This window comes from Myotis brandtii, unplaced genomic scaffold (assembly GCF_000412655.1).
Source record: "Myotis brandtii unplaced genomic scaffold, ASM41265v1 scaffold28, whole genome shotgun sequence".
Taxonomy (NCBI): domain Eukaryota; kingdom Metazoa; phylum Chordata; class Mammalia; order Chiroptera; family Vespertilionidae; genus Myotis; species Myotis brandtii.
In genome coordinates, this window is record NW_005360676.1 from 4,943,924 (window position 1) to 4,955,581 (window position 11,658).

General features: G+C 39.8%; 1 protein-coding gene across 1 annotated transcript in view; it reads right to left on the minus strand.

Annotated features, from left to right (window-relative positions):
- Positions 1-9,187, minus strand: part of LOC102241042 (transmembrane protease serine 11G-like) — a 46,475-nt gene extending 37,288 nt beyond the window's left edge. The window contains exon 1 of the mRNA XM_014541808.1: positions 9,138-9,187. Within this exon, the coding sequence (XP_014397294.1) occupies positions 9,138-9,148 (11 nt within the window). The 5' untranslated portion in view covers positions 9,149-9,187. The remainder of the gene's footprint in view (positions 1-9,137) is intronic.
- Between the last annotated feature and the right edge of the window lie 2,471 nt (positions 9,188-11,658).

An 11,658-nucleotide genomic window follows, 5' to 3' on the forward strand; every position in this document is an offset into this window, starting at 1 on the left:
TCCTATCTAATAAAAGACAAAGATGCTAATTGACCGTACCTTCGTTACACCCACCAGCCAATCAGAGCGATATGCAAATTAACCACCAACAAAGATGGAGGCTAATTTGCATACTGCAGACAGGGTGAGCCAGCACGAGCTGCCATCCGGGCCCCATGTGCGGCCCTGGGCGGCGGGGTTTAGGTGGCTGGATCGTGCCACCTAAGCCCCACCTCCAGCCGGGACCCCTGTGTGCTGCCTAAGCCCCTCCACCAGCCAGGACCCCATGGTGATCTGCAAGCAGGAAAGCACAGCCCGCAGGCAGCACCCAGGAGGGCCTGCCCCTGGGTCGCCCTGGCAATTGGAGAGCAGAAAAGTGCAGCCCACAGGCAGCCCCCAGCAGGGCCTGCTCCTGGTTGCTATGGTGATCCCCAAGCAGGAAAGTGCAGCCCCCAGACAGCACTGAGCAGGGCCTGCTCCTCGTTGCCATGGCGATACGAGAGCAGGAAAGTGCGGCCCACAGGCAGCCACCAGCAGGGCCTGCTCCCCGATCCCTGAGCAGGAAAGTGCCACCTGCAGGCAACACCCAGGAGGGCCTGCTCCCCGGTCACCATGGCAATCCACCAGCAGGAAAGTGCCCCCCGCAGGCAGCACCCAGCAGGGCCTGCCCCCGGGTCTCCACAGTGATCTGTGAGCAGGAAAGCGCAGCCTGCAGGCAGCACCCCACCCTGACCACAGCTCAAGGGAGAGAACAACAGGCAGTAGAGGCCAGGAGCCTGAGAGAGCAACACAGAGGGGCGCCTGCTCCAAGCCTCCAAGATGTGGCTGGGGGCAGGGCCCCAGCAAACACACACACACACACACACGCACACACACACACACACCACACACACACACAGTGCATGCTCCAAGCCTCCGACGCGGCTGGGGCAGGCCCACAGTGGGGACACACACACACACACACACGCACACACACACACACACCACACACACACACAGTGCATGCTCCAAGCCTCCGACGCGGCTGGGGCAGGCCCACAGTGGGGACACACACACACACACACAGGACACCTGCTCTGAGCCTCTGCTGCCAGACTGTGGCCATCAGTAGGACATTCACTGAGGGCTCCCAGACTGTGAGAGGGGCAGGTTGGGCTGAGGGAACCCCACCCCCCAGTGCATTAATTTCGTGCACCAGGCCTCTAGTTATACTGTATTATAAGGTCTCATCCAAATGCTCTATTTAAAATGTTCATTTTCTATCCTGCTTAAAATTAATTGTTCTTTCAATGAGTTGTTATAGTGTTTTTCAAATTTCAGTTGCAATCGTCATAATTTTGTGATAAGCACTAATACCTCTAAATCAATTTCCTTAAATTTGTAAAATAGAATCACTTTTAATATAGCCAATCCCTAAGCAAGAACATTCACCAAATACTGAGTTTGATATAGTAGCTTTATTTTCTTGTATAAACATTAAAATAAATCCTACCTAAAGTTATCTCATATATCACCAGCAGCACAAGTACTGGCCTTTTAGGTCAGTGGTTCTCAACCTTGGCTGCACATTAGAATCACTTGGGAATCTTTTTAAAATCCTGATTTCTGGGCCTCATCCTCCGGAAATTCTGTTTCTTTGTTATAGAGTGGGGCCACAACATAGTAACAAAGAAACAGAATTTCCGGAGGATGAGGCCCAGAAATCAGAATTTTAAAAAGATTCTCAGGTGATTCTAATGTGCAGCCAAGGTTGAGAACCACTGTTTTAGGTAATGGTGCTACAGTGCATTGATTACACCTGTGCTTAACTTTAATTCAATTTGAATTGAATTATATTTGTTACTGCTCATTGTACTTTTTCATCCCCTTACCAGTGATCTTGCTTCCTTTATTCTCTACCATGTGCCCAGTTACAAGTCTTTTTGTTGGTAGTAATTAGTACCTCTTTTGATGTTGTTGAAATGAAATAACTTGGAGCTCATCTCATTGTTATTTAGACAGGTGGTTGGCATAAGAAATATTCTCAGTATTCACTCACTATGTCCCCTATGTATGAGCCTGAAATTCTCTTTCTAGTTCATTCACCAAACCTAAGGATCATGATTGCATTCTAACTCAGTAATATGTCAATACCAAGAAAATATAGAAGGAAGTTATGTTTAGATTACTGATAAACTGTGAAATATAATATAGTCTGAGCTGTGAATTTTGTGAAACAAGATTTATTATAGATGGATAGGCCAATTGTAATTTTAGGCTACAAACTACTCTTTTATAAGTCTATAAGATAATTATTACACATTACTTAATCCTACAGGGACATTTAAGTACTATACTATGCCGGAAGCTAATTCCAGCATGTCATAAATGAAAAAGTTTCATCAAAAGGTTGATGGAACTTGGGGACACAACAAGGGCTGAATCACATATGTTATTTCCTGTTGGAAATGGCTAAGGGCATTTCCCCAAACCTGAAAAGGATGCATAAATGATTGCTTGCCGCCAGACAGCTGAGGGCATTTCAATCTACATGTTATTGCCTCCTGCTGGCCAAATGCCTGAACAGCCATAGGCAATTTCCCCCAATCTGACAATTGATTCTGTATACTAAATCTTGCCCTTTGATATGTATATCTACCTTGCTTTAGGACAATTTGTGTTAATAAAAAGCAAGGGGTCCAAAGATTCAAGAGAACTTGGTTTCTTTAGCCAAGCTCCTCTGGCCCCCCAAATGCCTTCCAAAATTATATTTTGTCTCTGGACTCTTTAATAATTTACACACAGTACCTTCTTCAGTTTCCTGAACCCCTTCTAGATGCTGGATTAAGACCCCGGCAGTACTAGGTCAATACTAGTCAAAAAACTAAAAACATTAAGTGCACTACTTACATTCCACATGATGAGGAGAACTCTCCTTATAAAAAACTGCCTTATTTAAATAAATTATATACTTTTCACTGTTTTATTGTCTTTGCTTGTAAAATTCTTGGAGCTAAGAGATTAGAAAAATCAGTTACACATGATCGTGGGTTATATTTACTCTTTGCTATTATATTTATGAATGAGATATCTATTTCCTAAAAATGACATATAGAGGCAGAAATCATCAAGGGAAACACTAAATTGGACTACTTAAATAAAAGAAAGAGATAAAACTAAGTCAGCATAAAATCTTCTGTTGATCTAGTTTTCAAAAGCAGAAGTCAAGGGGCAAAATGTAAGTTATATATTCACAAATATGAAAAGGAAAAGTTAATTGATCAGCATAAATACAAAGCCATTACATATGCATTCATTATAATATAACAATTTTACTTTTTCATTTAAAAATGCTAAGTTCTGTGTGAAATGCATCATTATATTTTTAGCACCTGGAATATGATAGATACTCGAGAATTTTTTATTGAAGTAATAGGAAGAGGGAAACACCCAGAGAAGAACTCTAAAGAAAACTAAGATTTAGGATGTGGGCAAAGAATGAGGAATCCTGGAAACCTCATTAAGAAAATAAGGAGGAAATAAGAAGGAAAGTAACTGTGATATGATAACAATGGATAAAGGATATTCAAAGAGGAATTGATATATGCTATTGAGAAATCAAATATAATAAAAATGTAGAATATCCATTGGATTAAGCAATAGTGAATCATTGGTGACCATAAGAGGAAAAGAAACAGAGTAGTGGAATTATAAACCAAATGTCCGCGGATTTGGGGGAAAATTGTAAATGAGGAGATGGGACTGTGGATATCAACATTTTTTTTCATGAGTTTGACTATGGATAGGAAGAGAGAGACAAGTCATCAAGGCATATGTAGTTAATGGAGGGTTTTATTTTCTTGTGAATGGAACAATTTTGAGTATACTTATAATAGTGTAGACTAGCCAGTAGAGGTCCTGGGGGTGAGAGGAGAATTGGGTTGAGAGCATATTTGAAAGTTTGTGGATTCTAAACTTTTATGTTTGCAGGTATGAAATTGACATTTGTGTAGGTCAAAAGTTGAACCATTTTCATATATTTCAACATAAGAGATTGGAAAACTTGGATAAACTGTAGGAATCCTCCAAAGAGCATGAATGGATATAGGTAGGTTTGTTGGTCCATTGTCAAGAAGTTGAATGAATTGTTATCTAATTGATCATCGATCAATCATTTTATCTCTTTGAAGTAGTTGAAACCAGGAAAGGACACATGATGAGAACTTGGAACTTAGAGGAGGCTAGAGAAGTTGAAAATAATCATTGTGAAAAATTGGAATATTAACTAAGATGATATAGTAGGAATAGCGGTAAGAGTTGAGAGTTCAAATGAACTGGCACTTCCAGCACATTTGAGAGATTTTCTGTAGCATTCTTCAGTGGTCTGGGCAGAGGGTGGTCATTGTTCAGACAGCTGTATTCTCTTTAGAATTTATTCAGGTATAAATGATGAAAGAAATAAGGGATAAAAAAATTTAGTGGAGTTTAAGACAAAATTCAAAAAAAATGTTGAAATTAAGGATCATAACAGAAACAAAGCTGAGTGAGTGAGTGTGTGTGTGTGTGTGTGTGTTTGATGGGGATGACAACTGATGGATATGAAGAATTCATGGAGTGGAGCTAATGTTTTTTTTAAAATTATGCATTAAAAGCAACTGAGTCTGTGAGAAGGAAGTTTAAAATAGTGTTAGTTGTCTAAAGTTATGATTCAGAGAGAGTAATTTCAAGTTATGACAAAGTCTAAGGTGTGGACATGAAAGTAATATTTGGAGAGAATTATAGAGATGAGAAGATCAAGGAAATAGATGAGTAGGATGTTGAAGATCAACCACCTGGGCACTGATACTACATGGGGTAAACCTAGGACTTGGATTACAGAAGGAGATAGGGAAGCAGTGTCAGTCTTTCATAAATCATGGCATAATCATGGGTCCATAGGACAGTGATGAGGAAGAAAAGAGGGTGGAGAGCAGAACTGTTCAAGCCTCAAAAGAACAAAGCAATTTACAAAGGTATAGAGAGTAATGGTCTGAAGTGGCATTAGGGAGTGAAAGGGCAAAGACTAAATCTTCAATAATAGGGTGTAAAAATGCTATGTTGTGAGAAAAAAATACCTGTATTTTAATTTTCTAGGTATATAGGGAATATTCAGGAAAAAGAAGTTTAGGATATAGAGTATTTTGTTAATCGTGAGATGGTATTCCAGAAAATGTGAAAGTATAGAAAACAATTTATCCTAAAGAAAGAATTTTAGAATTTTGAATGTGTGCTAAAAATTAGCCAGAAGGGTGTTCATTATTAATGTGTTGTTTACAAATTTATCAAGATTGAAAACTAGAAAAGAACAGTTTTAAATTAAAGATAATCTATCATAACATTTTCCTGTAAAAATATTTAGCCATATATAAAACAGATATGTCTGTATCTTGCTAATCTTATTTTTAAAAAATATATGATAGAATATGAATATGTATATGTATATATGTATATTTGCATATATGCATAATATGTATGTATATGTTCTGATAAAGCTTGCATTGCATTTTTAAACTTGGAATTATGCTATTTCAGAGGTACTCTTTTTAAGAGCCATCTGTATTTTTTTGTATCTAGTCCTACATTGTCAGTGCTGAACTCCTAGAGCCCAAGGCTCTATTACAGAAAATGAGTATGGCCTGTCATTTAAATGACAAGTTTGGTTTAAAAATAAAAATCATTAGACCCTAATGATTTATTTTATTATAATTGAATATTTATTTTATTTTTTCTTTATTTTTCACTTGACATAGTCCTTTTGTTATACCTCTCAAACTTGTTTTAACAATGTGGGAAATAGCTTAAAATTCACTAATGGGTGTTACTATATGAAAAAGACTCTAGGTGGTGCCAGAGCTGGGGTGGGTAGTTGGGCAAAAAGAATGAAGGTGGTCAAAAGGTACAAACTTCCAATCTATATATATAAAAAGCCAGTGTCTGTGACAACCAGGATGACCAAATGACTGGTCACCATGAAGTGCATTGACTTTGGTCCCTGCCCCCTGCCCGCAGGCTCAGATGGATCAGCAATGGTGAACAGAAGAATTGGGATGGGTGGCAGGAGGACTGGGCTGGCTGTTAGGCCGTTGGGATCACCAGCTCATCCCCAGCTGCTCAGGGGCTCAGGCCCGCGGGAAAGCAGGTGCCGCTAACTTCACTTCCATGCCTGTGAGCCGGCCGGCTGCTGATGGAACGCACTGCCCGCTTGGGGCTGCTCACGCCGGGGTGGGTAGGTCATGGGCACACCCCGCAGCTTCCGTCAGCGCCTCAAACCCCAGCACCAGTGGCAGTGGCAGCGGCACCTGTGTGAGCAGCCCTGAGCGGACAGCACATTCCATCAGCGGCAGCCCAGTGCACACGCATGGAGGTGAAGTCGCTGGCGCATGCTTTCCTGCAGGCCTGAGCCCCCGAGCAGCCGAGCAGCCAGGGATGAGCTGGTAATCCCAACGGCCTGACAGCCCGGCAGCAGAGGCAGCTTTCGGCCTGGGGACTGGTGAACGGGCAGAAGACGGCCCTGATTGCAGAAGTCTAGACCTAGGGACCCTACCCATGCTGGGCCTCTAGTCTATATATATATAAAGCCCTAATATGCAAATAGACCAAACGGTGGAATAACCGAACAACCAGTCGCTATGATGTGCACTGACCACAAGGGGGCACATGTGGAACATGGCGGGCATTGGCAGCAGGGGGCAGAGCGAAGAACATGTGGGCATTGGCTGCAGCAGGATGGTGGAGCAGGTGAATGGGGGCTTCAGACCAAGGCGGGGCACCGGTCACTGTCATCGGGGCAAGCCTCTGGTGGTTACTGAAAATTCTTTGTTCTCAGGCACCGTGGTCCCACCCAGTGCTCACACCTGCTGCTGGTGCCGGTGCTGCCACTCACACACACTGCCAGTGCCGCTTGTACCTGCTGTCAGCGCCTGGCACTGGCCCTGATCACTCAGTGCCATCAGCGGGTATGAGAGGTGGCTGCTGGCCCTGATCGCCCCTCAGGGCTTCTCCACCTTCCCCTGCTTCTGAGGGGCAATCGGGGCCAGCAGCCGCCTCTCGCACCTGCTGCCAACACTGGCCACCACTCGCACCCGCCGTCAGCACCTGGCTCTGGTCCTGATTGCCTCTGAGGGCTTTTCCACCTCCCCATGCTCCTGAGGTGCGATTGGGGTAGGCAGCTGCTGTCACACCTGCTGCTGGCACCGGTCCCAATCGCTCCATGCTCTCAGTGGGTGCAAGTGGGGCCGGTGCCATCAGCGCATGGGAGTGGAGGTGGAGGGAACAGGGCTGCCAGCAGAGAGGGGACTGGGGGCCACAGTGAGAGGGGCCGGGTGGGGGTATGGAGGATGGACCAAGACCTTCCCCCTGTGCCCACCACAACCTCGTGGCCCACATTTCCTTTTAAGGGGCACAAATTCGTGCACTGGGCCCTAGTCATAAAATAAATGTCATGGAGATATAATGTACAGCATGGTGACTATAGTTACTAAATGTATTGTACATTTGAAAATTTCTAAGAGAGTAGTTCCTAACACAAGAAAAAGAATTTGTTACTAAGTTTGGTGACAGATGTTAACTAGACTTTCTGTGGTGATCATTTCACAATATATACAAATACTGAAGCATTATGCTGTACACCTGAAACTAATGTAAATATGCATCAATTATATCTCAATAAAAAAGACTAATATTTTTGTGTGAGGTAAAGAGGAATTTAAAATTATTCAGAATCTCATTGAAGGAATGGAATAATCCAAGCAATCTCCAAGCAATCATTTTTTGGAAAGAAAACAAGGACTTAATGTTATACCTGTTTATATTATGATATCTAAATACAGAGTGGCTTACTAGAAAAGTAAACAAACTACTTCAGTGTAAAAAAAAAGGCTTTAAAGATGACATGAAATCCAGTTAAATCAAATTGATGAGTTGTTAGCTGGAAATTAGTTGGTACCAAATACATTTGAAGAACAATTAAATGGTTCAATTAATATGCTTTTGCCAAGCATTCTACTAGATACTGGCATGTACAACAAAGAATAAAATATATTTTCTTCACATTACCTCCAGGTGACAAAAACTAATAAAGTTTCATTTGTGTATTTCAAATAGAGAAAACCTTCTGACTTAATTACCTTAGACATCAATTATCAATGGGAAAAGTAGGGATTGTTTTTCAACAGCATCTCCCCACCCACCCCTCCACTCTCACCCCTTACTATCCCTCTAAGCCACAAAGCCATGGAAAACCAGAGCAAAAAATTATAAAGTAGTCATACTGATTTATCTTGATATGGAATGGAACTGTAGACTTTTTACAGATTTCAGACCTGGAGAGGACAATTTTGAAAATCTTGAAAATAGAAAGAAATAGGAATGAAGAGACCTAAATGGTTTCTTGGACTATTCCCAGATGTAGGTCTTCTGTTTTCCCCAGATTTTTATTTCAGGCTATTTTTCTATTTCTCTACCTTTATGTCACTTTCATTTCTATAGACATCCAAGTCTACTAAAATACAAAATTTTTATGATAATTTATTTGCTTCTCAGTTTTGCATTCTGATGTACCGATTGTTCTATTGTTTTTTAAAATTTTATTTGAAGAGAAAAGGAATGTCTCAAAGGACATTATATTTTGTATTTATTTTTTTGGAATTTTACTTGTATTTATTAATTTCAAAATAGGAGTTAAAATACAATACTTCTTACGCAATTTGTGTATTTCTTCTATTTTCAGTGTATCAATTAAATGCATAATTTGGGAAGATTAAAAATACAATTATACATTCTAAACTCTGAACTGAGAGTGAGAAGACACTTTCTTCCATGCCCTATCCTTCCACTGCTACAAATTTATAATATTGTACCTTAGGCTCTCTGTTTTTCCTCCCTCTCTGTGATGATCTTATTATTACATTAAACTTTGCAATTAAAATCCAACCCATTAAACCTTTTAAATCCTAAATATTAAATTGTTAGCATGGTTTCCTAAAATAAATAGTATTAGCATTACTATTATTATTTTCTCCAACAACAGTAGGGAAAGAAAAAAAAAAACACCTTTAAATTTCCAATTCAGAATAATTGCCTGAATTGGAAACCACGATCTGAAATGAATCTTTTTAAACATGAAATAAAGTTAAACTTACTGATACATCATACACTGTTGAGAATGCACACTCCTCCACCTCCGTGCTGCTTTGTGATTTCTCGTCAAATGAATAGCATCCTGGCATTCTTTCAGACCTGTACGCTGACTAAAGAAAGAATGCTTAAGGATTTAAAATAAACAAGTTTGACAAGTTGGGATGGGTAAACTTTAACCAATACTATGGTTTGAGGTGAAGAATCGCTTGTCTTTATTGCAGGAAAAATTTCCTGGTTCTGGCTAATTAAGTGGAGAAACAGTACCATATTCAAAACCTAAGCAACACCCTTGAATACTTTGCATGGTTTTGTGCTTGGCTTTCCAGAGGTGGCACTCTTTGTCTGAGTCAGGACAAGCCTGGTCTTCAGGCCCTGCCATTCATCTCTTTCAGAGGCAACATTAGGACTTTTCTAGAGCATTTGACACCCTCGACTTGCCTTTCTTAGTGCAATGATACATGTACTCATCATGTCTGGCTCAGTAATTCATTTGCATCTACTCTAAAGGGGAATCTGGCTTGAAGGAGGGAAAATTAAAATATATTTGTGCCAGCTGCCATTGTAAAGGGCTTTACTGCTGATTGTCTCCTCTCCATGTGTTCTCCTTTGTAGTCGTAGTCATGTCTACCTTCTCTGAGCTTGAATTTTCTGTCAATCCAGTCCTTTCCTTCCCATTGTGTCTTTGCCCATGTGTCTAAAATATCATTTCCCTTCTTTATAGCATAGTTCTCAATTCCAAGTCCACCTCAGTGTAAGATTCAAGTCATTTAATCAGACTTGTCTACACAGGGTACATAGATTCTAAAGATAATTCCTCCAGGATGTTTCCCTTTAATTTCCCAGCTTTCACACTATCTAAACAACCCATGCTTTCCCTTCAAGCAGGAATCCAGTTTTAGCTTTGCTTACTTTTAGGTTTGTAGACCCATTCCTCATGTTAGATAGTGAAACTGTGATGGCCAGAAGCTGTGATGTCTTTTACTAAATGCACATACCAGAACCTATGCGAACACTTTGCATTCAACACTTGACTTTCAGTCGATTTGACCATCAACATTCAGATTCAGATTCAGTCCCTCTTTTGTTTTGAAAAAAAAAAAAGTTTTTTGCCAAAAAAAAATATACCATTTTTTTTAAAAAAGCTAACTTGCTGAAGTGATAAGGAGAGAAGAGCTTCTACACAACAGGATCCTTTTGTGCATGAGACTTCACAGTGTGTTTAGAGTGCTAGATATACTTCTTTAAAAACTAAACTGAATAATGGCAAAATGGAAGAACCCAAGGCAGGAGGTTAAAATGGAAATAGGAAGAGGATAATCATGAAATTTTTGTGCATCAAGAAAATAGGTTTTTGTCTTTACCCTAAAGGTCAAAGACTCTTGATTTGTGTATGTGTGTGTGTCTATGTGTCATGATCATGGCCATCTGTGGCTATCTAGTGAAGACTACAGGAGCCTTCTATAATAATGTTTTTTAATTCATAAAATAGAATATGTAGAAATATACATAAATCAACATATCACAATATAGGTATAAAAATATTTTTTAAATTTGTGGTTTAGTAATAAGTATGATTCTCTATTAACATTAGATAACATCATATAGCAATGAACCTAATAATATAATTTCAAAGTTGTGGTGAGTATAAATATATTTTACACATATGTAACTTTTAAATAAAATAAAAATATCTATGATTTCTCTTGATCACAAAATCAGTAATACAGCTTATGTTATGGGGTTTTTTTCTGCCTATTTTATAATGTAATAAAATAGTAGATTTCTTTCAAAAGTTAGTGAAAATAAAGATGAATTTTTTTTCCTGTTGGACTCTAGATTAAGTATCTCTTCTGTAAGAGGTGGATAAATTAGAGTTATTTGAAACAAGTTCAGGATAATGGACTAGAGGGCATCAAGATTAATAGAAGGAAGATCATTTTGAGATTCTTTCAACAGTCCAGACTGGAGATGTTGGGAGTGGAATAGAAGTTTAAGTCATTGTGATTTATGAGTTCAAAGAATTGAAGCTAGGTGTGATTCATCCACTTAGATGTTGAAATTGACCACAATGAAGATAAAGTTAGGTAGAGAGGTCTATTTTGAGCAAGTGACTAGTACCTCAATAAATGTGGGGAGTGATCAAGAGATTGACAGTAATTAGGAGGGGCAATGTGTGGTATAGCTACAGGCATGAGCCTTTGTACTAAAACAGTATATATTTTATACTAGTGTGCAACAATAATTGTTGGGAGACTACACACATATTTGGAAGCTTTTATTTAAGAGTTAGAAGAATTCTCACTCAATATTAGAATCCGGGAGAAAGAGCAATCGCTTGAGAGGGCTACAATGAAGGTGTGCTTTAGATCTGGATATCCAGACTTTAGTAAGATGGGGAGGGAGCATTCTGTGAAGAGATTGGGGGCATAGGAACATTTTAATTTAAAAAAGCAAGGAGGATTCAGTGGAACCAGCTGAGAAAGAAGTAGAGAGATGTTAAACCAACAGGGAAGACAAAAAGCA